This window comes from Helianthus annuus, chromosome 7, assembly GCF_002127325.2.
Source record: "Helianthus annuus cultivar XRQ/B chromosome 7, HanXRQr2.0-SUNRISE, whole genome shotgun sequence".
Taxonomy (NCBI): domain Eukaryota; kingdom Viridiplantae; phylum Streptophyta; class Magnoliopsida; order Asterales; family Asteraceae; genus Helianthus; species Helianthus annuus.
The window spans coordinates 127,975,331-127,989,441 of NC_035439.2; the positions used below are offsets into that span (position 1 = coordinate 127,975,331).

Consider the following 14,111-nt stretch of genomic DNA (forward strand, 5'->3'; position numbering starts at 1 on the left):
TATATGTAATACACATTAGATTTCCATTAAAAGAAGCAACACAAAGTACCCCATTAGTTCCACAAAAAAGTAATATTCAAACCTATGCTAGTTCCATTCTACAGTAAAATTTCTGGCCTAAACAAAACATCACCAACGTCCATAAAATTAAAATTTCCCAAGCTTTTGAATTTTTAAAAATATTACCACACATAACACATTAAAACAATATCTACAATGTTAGGATTATGGTTTAGTTACAATTTCTCCTGAACACGTTATTAAACACATAAACAAAACCATTTCACCTACTGGCACTCACCAACTACTCTTGACTTCCTCAAAGAGACATCTATTTAGTTTATTCAAAAAACATCGAGTAAACCATATGCATCCCTTGCTATTTTAAATAATAATGTTACAACCTGTTATACGTATTATAATAATGTAGACGATGGCTATAAAAAGGTTGTAAGCAAAACATTTAAACACACAAACACAAGTCTTGGGATTTTAAAGGGAAAGGTCTTAATATGGGAAGCCTTAGGGTGTTGAGGCATTGGCCTCAACTTATGTATGCTTTTCTTTTATTAGCCACCATCATTGTAGCCGATAAGCCTTATGGTTATAACTCTCCACAGTCTAAAGGCTGGAAATTGCCACCAGTGAAGCATACTTTGCCAAAGACGCATTACGTTTACAAGTCTCCACCACCACCAGTAAAACACACATGGCCACATCTACCTTATCTTCACAAATCTCCTCCACCGTCATATATCTACAAGTCTCCACCTCCTCCATCACATTCACCACCACCCCCGTATATATACAAGTCCCCACCCCCACCATCACCTTCCCCACCACCTCCATACGTATACAAGTCTCCACCACTCCCGTCACCTTCCCCACCACCTCCATATGCGTACAAGTCTCCACCACCCCCATCACCTTCCCCACCACCTCCATATGTGTACAAGTCTCCACCACCTCCGTCACCTTCCCCGCCACCTCCATATGTTTATAAGTCTCCACCACCCCCATCACCTTCCCCACCACCTCCATACGTTTACAAATCTCCACCACCTCCATCACCTTCCCCACCTCCTCCATATGTGTACAAGTCTCCACCACCCCCGTCACCTTCCCCACCACCTCCATATGTTTACAAATCTCCACCACCTCCATCACCTTCCCCACCTCCTCCATATGTGTACAAGTCTCCACCACCCCCGTCGCCTTCTCCCCCACCTCCATATGTGTACAAATCTCCACCGCCTCTGTCACCTTCCCCACCACCTCCATACGTGTACAAGTCACCTCCACCACCATCCCCTTCCCCACCTCCTCCATATGTGTACAAGTCACCTCCACCGCCATCCCCTTCCCCACCTCCTCCATATGTGTACAAGTCACCTCCACCACCATCGCCTTCTCCCCCACCTCCATACGTTTATAAATCTCCACCTCCACCATCACCATCTCCGCCATCTCCATATGTATACAAGTCTCCTCCCCCACCATCACCATCACCACCTCCCCCATATGTGTACAAGTCACCTCCACCACCATCACCTTCCCCACCACCTCCATACATTTACAAGTCACCTCCACCGCCGTCACCATCTCCACCACCTCCATATGTGTACAAGTCACCTCCGCCACCATCACCATCTCCGCCACCTCCATATGTGTACAAGTCACCTCCACCACCATCACCTTCCCCACCGCCTCCATATGTATACAAGTCTCCACCTCCCCCCTCACCATCTCCTCCTCCTCCTCCATATGTATACAAGTCTCCTCCCCCACCATCACCATCCCCAGCCCCGCCTTATATCTACAAGTCTCCTCCCCCACCATCTCGTGTGCCACAACATCCATACTACTACCAATCACCACATCCACGATCAAAGTCGCCCCCTCCTCCAGCTTATTACTATAAGTCTCCCCCACCACCAAGACATTATTAAAAGCACAGACTTATTCAACAAAGAAGATTGAGCCAATTTTCACTTCGCATGACCATCTAAATGTTTCTTTTCAGTCAACTTATTTGCTTTTGTCATTCATTCTTATTTAATTGTATTTGTGAGTTAATAACATCTCACCGTAAAATGATGTTTTATGTTTTACTGTTTATTTGTCTTATTCTTTCCCTGTATCAATAAAAACAGATTAATGTTAATTCTCACTTTCCTTCTTTTTCCCATAATATTCTTATTGGTTGTCTTTCCTTATCTTAGAAAACACATACATATATATATCCGAATTGAATTTTTCAAAAGAAATGTTGTATTAGTTATAACCGTATTACTAAATTTAGTATTTTATATGGAGCAACGAGATTGTTATGTATTAAACTATGATGCCTTTCAAAAAAATGTATTAAACTATGATGGGGTCCACTTTGTTTAAAGCTTACTCTACACAATTACATTATAATATTAATTTTTAACAACACTTTTTTATACCTAACCTTATACTTTCAATAATTCAAATCCACACCGTTTTGTGGGACAAATACCATACCACTAGACCAAATCATAGGTACATAATCACGTTATAAAATTTATTTATATGTAATAAAAGTTTTATGCCTTTGCTTGGAAATTACAACTTAAATACTACATTCTCTTATCTTTGTGAGTTATAATGTTTGATCAAACACACAATTTCGTAAACTTATGCATACTGTTTTATGTGTACACTAGGTGGTGATAGTGCATGTGAGCCTCTAGACCCTTTGCAAGTATAAATCAGTTTGACAGTTGCATGTAATAGATAAAAAAAAATGTCTACGCCTGTGTGGTGGTTCAAGATCGCGGCGTGTTTAGGTGCTTAACCTTTAGGGAATTCGTCTTTTCCATTGATTATGGTTTGTTTAGGGATACGTGTCACCATCGCCGCTAGTTGGTGATGTTTATAAATAATCACTTTTGATCAACCGCAAACAGAACATATGACATGTTGCTTTGTGAAACCGACTAAATCGTGCAATGTTGCTAGTCAACATGTGTACCCCATCTAAATCAACGGACGCATCCTTTTATACATCAAAGACCTGGACCCTTAGCGAATACAGATGTACAGATATAGGAGTGAAGCTAACTTGACCGGACAGTAGAGGTTGTTAAAGAATCGAGATATGCACAAAGGAACTTAGCAATCGCAAATAGAAAAATGTCTCTAAAGTCACCCATATGAGTGTTGCCTGCGGATTTACCATGATCGGTCACAATTGAGCATACCAGAAAAAAAAGTTATTTATTTAACTTGTATTTATTTCGAAAGGAAGGAAAACAATATCAATATGATTTTTTTTTTATTATTTTAAGGTTTATCTGGTTGCTTAAAGTTTGAAAGAATAACGAAAACGATCTATATATAATTTATCATATACTAATAACAGAAAAGGGGGGAAATTACTAAAATAGACGTTTCAGCAATCAAAATTAAAATTACTGAAATAGTCAAACGCCGGCTGAGCCGGCAAATTTCTGGGCAAAATACGCCAGCTAGTTAGTAGTCGATTTTGCCTAATTCTGGATTTTTTTCAAAGTTAACTCCAAAGTTCTCTCACGAAACCTTACACCAACGCTCAATAATGATTCTTTAAAGATAAAATAATGTAAAATCAATTTTCTATTAAAAGTGAGCTATAGATTTGAGTTTCCATAAAAGGGAGCAATACACAAATTACATATATAGTTCGTCTACTACCAACAAAAAAAAAAATCAAACACATCTCATTCAGAAAATTTGAAACACTTTTGCCTTTGTGGCTAGTTTTTTTTTTTTTTTTTTTTTTTTTTTTTTTGAAAAGAATTGTGGCTAGTTATATAAGAAATGTTTTATATAAAAATAAATAAACGAAACTTTAGTTGTTTAAAATTCAGATAATGTACAATGATTATTAATAAAATTACATTTTCAACAAAATTTAAATATATTTAACTAGATTGGAAAACATGCTACAACCATATGGGTTACGCGTTTAATACATAACATGACAATATAAGTTAAAGGCACTCACCAACAACTCTTTGAAATTTTAGATGTGTAACATCTTTGACTTATTAGTTTATTGCTCATAAAGTGAACACTGAGTGGGAAACCATGAAATCAATAATCATATCCAACTCGCAGTAATAAAAAAATATTGTGACAGCTTGTAATATTTAATAAAAAAATGTACACCATTTCTATAAATAGGGTTCATCAAACCATTTAAACACAAAAACAACATTTAGTCTTGTAAAGAAGAGGGTGTCTTAATTAGCATGAGAAGTCATGGGGTGTTGAGGCATAGGCCTCAGCATGTATATGCTTTTGTTTTCTTGTTGGTTGCTACTCTTGTCATTGCTGACAAACCTTATGGTTATGAACCTCAACACTCTTATGGTTCGAAATGGCCGCAACCGTTGAAACATAATTTTCCCAAGTCGCCTTATGTTTACAAGTCTTCACCGACGGTGAAGCACACATGGCCGCATCTACCTTATCTTTATAAATCTCCTTCTCATTCGTATATCTACAAGTCTCCACCACCTCCTTATGTTTACAAGTCTCCGCCACCACCATCGCATTCACCACCGCTGTCCTATGTGTATAAATCTCCACCGCCACCAGCACATTCACCACCACCTTCCTACATGTATAAGTCTCCACCACCGCCATCACCGTCACCACCACCTCCGTATGTGTACAAGTCTCCACCCCCTCCATCGCCATCCCCACCACCATATGGCTACAAGTCTCCACCACCACCATCACCTTCCCCACCACCTCCGTATGTCTATAAGTCTCCACCACCACCATCCCTTGCATCCCTTGCTATTTTAAATAATAATTTTACAACCTGTTATATGTATTATAATAATGTAGACTATTGCTATAAAAAGGTTGTAAGCAAAACATTTTAACACACAAACACAAGTCTTCGGATTTTAAAGGGAAAGGTTTTAATATGGGAAGCCTTAGGGAGTTGAGGAATTGGCCCAGTGGCGGACCCAAGAATTTTTCTATAGGGGAGCGAAACATTTTTAAAAATTTTAGACCCCTAGGTATATAAGTAAAAAAATCGGTTCGTATCAGGTCGGTTCGGGTCGGGTCATGTAAAACAAAAGAAATTGCGCCATAACGTCTCTACTCATGGTTCCTATCACAAACAAATTGATGCATAAGTTCATCGCTCCATAACATAATGTTTCAATTTTAATTTTCAACCCTAGAAATCGTGTGTAATCACCCTAAAAATCATCTAAACAACATAATCACCCTAAAAATCATCTAAACAACATAATCACCCTAAAAATCATCTAAACAACCATAAACAACGTCAAAACACATGAAATTTCAAACATATTTAAGAATTTTGTTACCCTTTGGTGTCGGACGGCGGTGGTTCACAGCTGCTGATGACGTGTTGTTGTCGTTACTGTTATGTTCGATGATCGCTGGTAGAAGACGACACAAGAGAGGGAGGGCGGGAGGAATTCTAAGGGACTATTGAGCTTATTTTAATTATTATAGTTTGAACTTAGCTTGAGTTTGGTTAATGGGCTAGTAATTAGTGGGCTAATTATGTTTAATGAAATATTGGGTTAAGGTATTGGGTATTTGGGTTAAGTTGGGTAGTATAAGTTTATATAATTTAGGTAGTTTTTTAATTAGAGTTTACTAAAAAAAATTAAAAATATAAATCGAAAACATTTTTTACCTAAGGTGTGTGGACAAAAAATTCCAAGGGGTGCGGATGAAAAAATTAAAGGGGTACGGACGAAAAAATCCAAGAGGTGCAGACGGGATTATCAACGGAAAATAGCAATAAAATTTTTTTTCCCGGGGGTGCGCCCGCCCACCTTGGACTACATGTAAGTCCGCCCCTGCATTGGCCTCAACTTATGTATGCTTTTGTTTTGTTAGCCGTCATCGTGGTAGCCGATAAGTCGTATGGTTATAACTCTCCACAGTCTAAAGGCTGGAAATTGCCACCGGTGAAGCATACTTTGTCAAAGATGCATTACGTTTACAAGTCTCCACCACCACCGGTAAAACACACATGGCCACATCTACCTTATCTTCACAAATCTCCTCCACCATCTCCATATGTCTACAAGTCTCCACCTCCTCCATCACCATCCCCACCTCCTCCATACATATACAAGTCTCCTCCACCACCATCACCTTCCCCACCACCTCCATACGTGTACAAATCACCACCTCTATATGTGTACAAATCACCACCACCTTCCCCGCCACCACCATACGTTTATAAGTCTCCACCACCCCCATCACCTTCCCCACCACCTCCATATGTCTATAAGTCTCCACGACCTCCATCACCTTCCCCACCACCTCCATACGTGTACAAGTCACCTCCACCTCCTTCACCTTCTCCACCACCTCCATACGTGTACAAGTCACCTCCACCACCATCCCCTTCGCCACCTCCTCCATATGTGTACAAGTCACCTCCACCCCCATCGCCTTCTCCACCACCTCCATATGTATACAAGTCTCCTCCCCCACCATCACCATCACCACCACCTCCTTATGTCTACAAGTCTCCACCACCACCCTTACCTTCCCCACCACCTCCTTACATTTATAAGTCTCCACCGCCACCCTCACCGTCTCCACCACCTCCATACGTTTACAAGTCTCCACCACCTCCATCACATTCTCCACCTCCCCCATATGTGTACAAGTCACCTCCACCACCATCACCTTCCCCACCTCCTCCATACATTTATAAGTCTCCACCACTACCCTCACCAACTCCACCACCTCAATACGTTTACAAGTCTCCACCAACCCCATCATATTCTCCACCTCCCCCATATGTGTACAAGTCACCTCCACCTCCTCCATATATTTACAAGTCACCTCCACCTCCTCCATATATTTACAAGTCACCTCCACCACCTCCATATATTTACAAGTCATCTCCACCACCTCCATATGTGTATAAGTCACCTCCGCCACCATCACCATCTCCACCACCTCCATATGTTTACAAGTCACCTCCACCACCATTACCATCACCATCTCCACCACCTCCATATGTTTACAAGTCACCTCCACCACCATCACTATCTCCACCACCTCCATATGTATACAACTCTCCACCTCCCCCCTCACTATCCCCACCCCTGCCTTATATCTACAAGTCTCCTCCCCTACCATTTCATGTACCACAACATCCATACTACTACCAATCACCACATCCACGATCAAAGTCGCCCCCTCCTCCAGCTTATTACTATAAGTCTCCCCCACCACCAAGACATTATTAAAAGCACAGACTTATTCAACAAAGAAGATTAAGCCAATTTTCACTTAGCGTGATGATATAAATGTTTCTTTTCGGTCAACTTATTTGCTTTTGTCATCCATTCTTATTTAATTGTATATGTGAGTTAATAACATCTCACGGTGAAATGATGTTTTATGTTTTACCGTGTGTTTGTCTTATTCTTTCCCTTTATCAATATAAAGAGATTATTGCTAATTCTCACTTTCCTTCTTAAGGGGTATGGTCCAAAATCTCGCACCAACGCGAGTGACCATCACCCGGCTTATTATCCTGATCAACAAAGAACTTGCTTCAGTTCGTGTGGCACACGCGAACACGTTTGCTTTACCTCTCAGTGAAAGATGAGAATTTCACCTTTTATATGAAATGGTTGTTTTCGTCAACATACACGGGATGCGGTGCTACATTCACTTTCTGTCAAACACATGTCCATGTTGCGGTCCAGCGCGGGCACACGCGGGACAACAACGGAGCGATATACAAATGTGTTGGCCTATATTTACGCAGATTACCGCACATAACGGAGATACGCAAGACCACGTCCTATTGTTATACAAGTGGAACTGTCACTTTGACTTATGTGACCAACCAGCAAGTGGCATGCCTAGGCACTGACAACGACGGTCAGCTAATCGCCCAATGCGCAGCTGCCCAGCCAACATGCATAAAAGCTGATGGACAGACTGACAACCCCAGCAGGCCACGTGGCGGGTGTTTCGTCGTGCAATTGCTACATCAGGACACATGGCAACACCTCCGCGTGCGCCCAACATTCCCGTGACCTGCGCTCCTGTCAGGTCTACGAAAAGCCACTAGTTGTCAGTCGGGCACAAGGCCCATCAAGCGGCCCATTGGCTTTCCTCCACTCTTCGGCATAAATACCCATCTCGAACCAGTTTTGAGGAAATGCTAATATGCTCTCTCACAATTACTACTTAAATACTTATCTTGATTCCAAAGCAAATACTTATTCTCACGCTGGAGGGTGGTAATAAGGAGCAACCCCTACCTCATTCTCTTTGTTGCGAGTCACGGTGTGTTTCACTGTGCAGGTGACAGATTAGAAGACGACCCAACCATCGATCAAGGAAAGAAGTGATTAACCCTACTTGACGAGACTCGGCCCGTGGACTAACCTCTCGGTTAACCACTGTTTCATCATTGGCGCCCACCGCTATCTCTATTAGCACTTTACTCTCTTCTTTTCCACGATCATATCTGATCAATGAAATCTTACCAACATGGGGGACCTTTTCTCCCACCAAGCGTCGGACAAACGGGTAATACTCCCCCTAGTCAGCCTATAGGCTATATCGGCACCTCTTCGCAAATGGGAAACGTCTCGGCGAATATGCCAGATATTTCCCATTTTGCACCCATTTTACCACCAGGGGTCGATCTCCACTCCTAGTTTCTACAATAAAAATCTGCCTTAAACACAACCTATGCACATGCCTACGCGGACATGTAGCACTAGCACCATTTACACTTGCGCCCAGTACTTTTCAATACGAGGCGCTACCTACACAACACCCTGCGTCTAGGTACAGGCGCGAGCAGCATGGTAACTCGTATATGAGTCTCCATACATTAAACGAAGGGGATTCCACCTATGGATCCCGGGCCAAGGCCTCTGCGCACCAAAGGCTAGGGCCACCCGGGCAACAACGACGAGAATCAATCACTCGACGAGGGTCCAGTATACAAAGCCGTCTTGGGCCGCACCCCAATGACGACTTACACGACAGAACCGACCCTAAAGATGCATTGCAAAATACATCGATTATCTTGTATAGTTTGTTCGCATTTTAGTTAATTTTAGTTTAATTTTAGTTAGATTATTTGTATATTTGATTTGTTTGTGTTTCGCAGGTATTGGTGAATTAAAGTGGTTGAAATGAGGCAGAAAACGAGCTAAAAGTTCTAAATCCAAATGCGGTTCGTAAACGAATGACTTAAAGATGAAAAGTAATAAAAAAATTGTGAAGTTGGGGTTTGCCGCGCGTCGCGACACAGTTTGTGATGATGTCCGCGGGTCGCCAGGGAGTCCAGTTGACTCGTTGGAAATCTTGATGCGCCATGGGCCGCGGAACCATACAGCAAGTGAATAGTGGGCCGCCCAAAACAAAGGAATAAACTTGATCAAAAAAAATTCCAACCATGCATTGTTTCGAGATCTAGGTGGTTGAAATGAGGCAGAAAACGAGCTAAAAGTTCTAAATCCAAATGCGGTTCGTAAACGAATGACTTAAAGATGAAAAGTAATAAAAAAATTGTGAAGTTGGGGTTTGCCGCGCGTCGCGACACAGTTTGTGATGATGTCCGCGGGTCGCCAGGGAGTCCAGTTGACTCGTTGGAAATCTTGATGCGCCATGGGCCGCGGAACCATACAGCAAGTGAATAGTGGGCCGCCCAAAACAAAGGAATAAACTTGATCAAAAAAAATTCCAACCATGCATTGTTTCGAGATCTAGGTGGGGGAATTGGTTTGTTTCTTTTGGGCTTTGGAATCAAATTATTGGGTATTGAAAATTAAAACCCTAATGGGGGGCATATAAGTGAACGTGAAGGTCAGACGAAAGAGGGTGTGGACTCCTAATTAAAAAACATAAAAAGGCATTTGGCAATTATTCTTTTTTTGGGAGGAATTCAATTCCCTATTATTTTCGAAAACAACAACATTGGCGGCAGAACGCATTAGGCACATTATTTGAGAGGATTATTCATATATTTTTCGACAACAGAAGGCAGTTGGTGATTCCTAGTTATTTTCGACAACAGTTGGTGTCGCACACAGAAGAAAAGTTAAGAGGAGGTTGTTTTGGCGCAAGAAAAAGAAAGAAAAGAAATATTCGATTCGTGGTTGGAGCATTACGGGTTCGATATTACTCTTATTTTTCTAATCTTTTTCATTGAAACCATGTCTTGTTTGATTTTCACAACTGAGTTTGTTATGTTTTTGATGAATACGAGTAGCTAAATTTCCAAACTACTTAGGTTGAGATGAACTAGATGTTTGTGACGTTGTTTTGACTCGGTTTGGTATTTTCTGCGATTTACATAACTTTATCTTGAACTTGATCTTGATATTGCATGTTTAAGTGTTGGTTATGATTGTTGATTGATAAATCTAGCGGTTTAGGCACGTAGAAATGTAACCTAGACTTAGGGTTTAATTTGAATCGGTTAATCTTAGGGTTTTCGGTTTGAATATTGAGTTTAGAAATAAACCAAGTTAATCAATAGTTAAAATCAATAACTAAAACTTGCATCCTCATATTTTGACTCGAGAGACGATTTAGGTGTGCTAGGTTATTAGCTAATCGTTGTTGGGTAGATTGGGTGACCGATAGCTTGGGCTCATTTATTTCATCGCGTTTAGGGTTTCCTAGGATTTCAATTATCAAGGTTGGGTTTGCTTCGTGAATATAGGGTTTTGGGGGTAATTTAGCTTTCATTATTTAATATTCGTGGGATTTGGTATCGATAGGTCGAGCCGGTTCATTCTAGCACTTCGCATTTCATCCCTATCTTTCGGTTGATCATCTCTAGCGGGAGGTTATTCAGGTAGATTAGGATATTTAGCCATTACCATAGTCAAGATAGCGTTGCATGATTCTAGGGATTCGACACCTAGGTAGTCCTTTGTCATCATATTTGACCTACACTTTGCTTCCGAGTTCGTTTGCATATTGCGTTGCTACTCTTGTTTACCATTTTTATAACCAATTAGGCTATTAGATAATTATCCAAATCAAACTTAAAACTGACTTTGTATTCGATAACGGTTTAGTATCTAGGGTTTGCACATTGTGTCCACGGATTGATATCCGGTCTTGCCATCTACACTACATTGCGACCGGTGCACTTGCCGATTGTGTGTGGTTTAGTTTGCGATTCCATTTTAAAACTTGTCCGAATTTAATATATACATTTTCACACATTAAGCAAAAGGCACCTAAAGGCAATGAAAATCTAAGAAAGCAAGTAAACAACTAGATAGACGACTCGGGTTGTTGTAGTATAGTTGTAAGTTTTTGGCACCGTTGCCGGGGACACTGGCACTTTAGAGAACAACTCGAGTCGTCTATCTAGTTGTTTACTTGCTTTCTTAGATTTTCATTGCCTTTGGGTGCCTTTTGCTTGCAATTTGTGCCTTTTGGGTTAGATTTGCTTTAGTATTTAGATTAGTAGTCTCACCATTGTATGCGCCATACTCGCTCACTGGGGCCACCTTCGTTTGTTGCTTCGTCTAAGCCCGAGCGAGATTTCCACGAGCGCCTTTGCACCTTCCGAGCTAGTTAGGTACACATTCCATCTTCTGCTTTTACTATGGGTGATGCTGATCCCCCAGCTAGGAAAGTCGTCGCAGACTACGCCCGACCGAATGCAGCCAATGCTCGATCCAGCATTACCCGACCTGCTATCGGAGTTAATAGCTGGCAGATTTCGCCTCAGATCATCACGATGGTTACGAACACCATCCAGTTCCATGGGTTACCTTGTGAGGACCCGAATGTCCATCTTTCTTGTTTTTCAGCTATCTGCGATACGTTTCAGGCGCAAGGAGTCAACGAAGACGCCTGCAAGTTGTGCCTATTCCCATTCCCACTCGCCGATCGAGCCCATGCTTGGTTGGAATCTCTTCCTGCGGGATATATCACCACTTGGGCTGGGATGCAAGATAAGTTCTTAGGAAAATATTTCCCCCCTGCTAAAACTGCTCGTTTGCGGAGGATGATTCAGGAGTTCCGTCAAAAGGAGGGAGAGTCATTCTACGAGACATGGGAGCGTTTCAAGGAGTTGTTGGTCAAGTGTCCTCATCACGGATTCGAGGATTGGGCTTTAGTTGAGAATTTCTATCATGGAGTGACGCCCACCACGAGGAATATGCTGAACCCTACTACTGGTGGCAATCTGATGACCGCCAAAACACCAGAGGAGTGCACTGAGATGTTTGAGGACATAGCGATGAGTAGTTATGAGTTTCCTGATTCTAGAGATTCGTCCACTACACAGAGAGGCATCCACTACACGGAGAGGCGTGCATAAACTTGACGAAACGGATGAATGAGATGCAGTCGAAGAAGAAACAGGTGTGCGAGATATGCACTGGGAAGCATGACGCGGCCGCGTGTCCTATGCCCCTGCGGAGTCGCCAGAGCAGGTAGAGTTTGTGAGTAATCACAATCAGAACAATTTTGGTGATCGTTACAATTCGAATTGGAAGAACCACCCAAAGTTCAGTTGGAAGAACAGCAAACCACCAAGGTTTCGGCTGCGTCAGAGTTTGTTTCAGGGCGCAGGAACAGGAGCAGGAGCGAGTTCGGGTACGAAGAACCCGACAATAGAGGAGATGCTGATGCAGAACCAGGAGACGTTAGCTAAGCAGACACAGTTGCTTACACAGTTCATCACTCGCAAGGATACTCGACATCAGGAGACACAGTCGAGGTTCATGGAGTACGAGACTTTCATGAAGAGTCAGAACATGATGCTGTAGAACCGGGAGAGGACAGCAGGTTCGCTGGCCGACCAGCTGAACCAGAGACCTCAGGGTGGTCTCCCTAGTAGCACTGTTGGGAATCCGAATGCTACTGCAAAGGCTGTTACTACGAGGAGTGGGCGAGGAGCTATTGAGGTCGAGCCGGTAGATGATGAGGAACCGGTCGACAAGGAGATTGAGATGGAGACCCCTGCTGGTAAGGTGCACGAGAGGCTGCGCCCAGCAAGTACAGCACAATCCAGCGGGTCTTCAGGAGAGAAGAAGGAGGCAGAGAAGGAGCCGACGAGGGTGTATAAGCCAACACCCCTTACCCAGGTCGGTTAGTGAAGGGTAAGGACGCAGAGCAGTACAACAAGTTCCTCGAGATGTTGAAGAAGCTGCACGTGAACATCTCGTTCGTAGAGGCCCTATCAAAGATGCCAAAGTACGCGAAGTTTATCAAGGACCTGCTCACAAACAAGATGAAGTTGGAGGATCTTGCGACTGTTACATTGAGCGAGGAGTGTTCTGCCGTCTTGCAGAACAAGCTACCGAAGAAGGTGTCTGATCCTGGTAGCTTCACGATTCCGTGTTTGATCGGAAATCTCTCCGTCAGCAATGCGCTGGCAGACTTAGGGGCTAGCATAAATCTTATGCCGTATTCCATCTTTGCTAAGCTCAATCTAGGCAAGCCGTCTCCTACGCGCATGAGTCTTCAGTTGGCCGATCGATCAGTGAAGTTTCCGAGGGGTGTTGTAGAGAATATGCTAGTGAAGGTCGACAAATTCGTATTTCCAGTTGATTTCATCATCCTTGACATGGACGAGGACTCTGAGGTCCCGCTGATTTTAGGTCGTCCATTCCTTGCCATTGCATGAGCACGCATTGACGTGCACGACGGCAAGTTGACTCTTCGAGTTGATGAGGATGAGGTCACATTCGACATTCAGCGTTCCATGAGGCATACCCAACAGCATGATGACACTCTATACTTTATCGATACTCTTATGTCACATGTGGGTAGCCTTCTCAGCGATATTTGCGGGAGAGATGCGTCTGATATGCAGGTTGCGAGTGTGGATGATCAGGGGAGTGGGGTCACTAAGTTGGATGTTGAGCAGGACCCTCTGTCGTAGGCTACCGAGCCTTCTCCTAGATTTGAGGTGTTTGAGGTCATCGAGGAAGAGGAGATTCCGAAGGAGAGACCGTCTGTTGAGGTACCCCTACCCATAGAGTTGAAGGAGTTGCCGTCTCATCTGGAGTATGCATTCTTAGGTGAGGGATCTCAATTACCCGTCATTATTTCTGCTGGATTGACAGAGGAGGAGA

At 42.8% G+C, this 14,111-nt stretch overlaps 3 protein-coding genes and 1 non-coding gene across 4 annotated transcripts; 3 read left to right on the forward strand and 1 right to left on the reverse strand.

Moving 5' to 3' along the window:
- The first annotated feature begins 468 nt into the window (after positions 1 to 468).
- LOC110892348 (extensin-2-like) lies at positions 469 to 7,555 on the forward strand. Its single transcript, XM_035975022.1, has 3 exons — positions 469 to 1,946; positions 4,230 to 4,768; positions 5,750 to 7,555. Exons 1-3 carry the CDS (start codon positions 513 to 515, stop codon positions 7,275 to 7,277), a joined length of 3,501 nt encoding a protein of 1,166 aa, XP_035830915.1. The 5' UTR covers positions 469 to 512; the 3' UTR covers positions 7,278 to 7,555.
- Positions 4,221 to 4,930, forward strand: LOC110893949 (extensin-3-like). The gene has a single exon (XM_022141108.2). The coding sequence runs from the start codon at positions 4,260 to 4,262 to the stop codon at positions 4,899 to 4,901; it is 642 nt and encodes a 213-aa protein (XP_021996800.1). The 5' UTR covers positions 4,221 to 4,259; the 3' UTR covers positions 4,902 to 4,930.
- A 4,468-nt stretch (positions 7,556 to 12,023) lies between the features above and the next one.
- On the reverse strand, positions 12,024 to 12,129 carry LOC118480696. The gene has a single exon (XR_004863674.1). It is a non-coding gene; the product is annotated as a small nucleolar RNA R71 (small nucleolar RNA).
- Positions 12,130 to 13,168: 1,039 nt separating this feature from the next.
- LOC110892347 lies at positions 13,169 to 13,660 on the forward strand. The gene has a single exon (XM_022139515.1). The coding sequence runs from the start codon at positions 13,169 to 13,171 to the stop codon at positions 13,658 to 13,660; it is 492 nt and encodes a 163-aa protein (XP_021995207.1).
- The last annotated feature ends 451 nt before the right edge of the window (positions 13,661 to 14,111 follow it).

Excerpts from the sequence above, each read along its gene's own strand:
- LOC110892347 (XM_022139515.1), top strand. The coding sequence starts at position 13,169 with ATGTTGAAGAAGCTGCACGTGAACATCTCGTTCGTAGAGGCCCTATCA.
- LOC110893949 (XM_022141108.2), top strand. The coding sequence starts at position 4,260 with ATGAGAAGTCATGGGGTGTTGAGGCATAGGCCTCAGCATGTATATGCT.
- LOC110892348 (XM_035975022.1), top strand. The coding sequence starts at position 513 with ATGGGAAGCCTTAGGGTGTTGAGGCATTGGCCTCAACTTATGTATGCT. Across the intron at positions 1,947-4,229 it reads CCCCACCACCAAGACATTAT|TCTTGTAAAGAAGAGGGTGT; the intron begins TAAAAGCACAGA and ends AACAACATTTAG. Across the intron at positions 4,769-5,749 it reads TCACCTTCCCCACCACCTCC|GGGTACGGACGAAAAAATCC; the intron begins GTATGTCTATAA and ends AAAAAATTAAAG.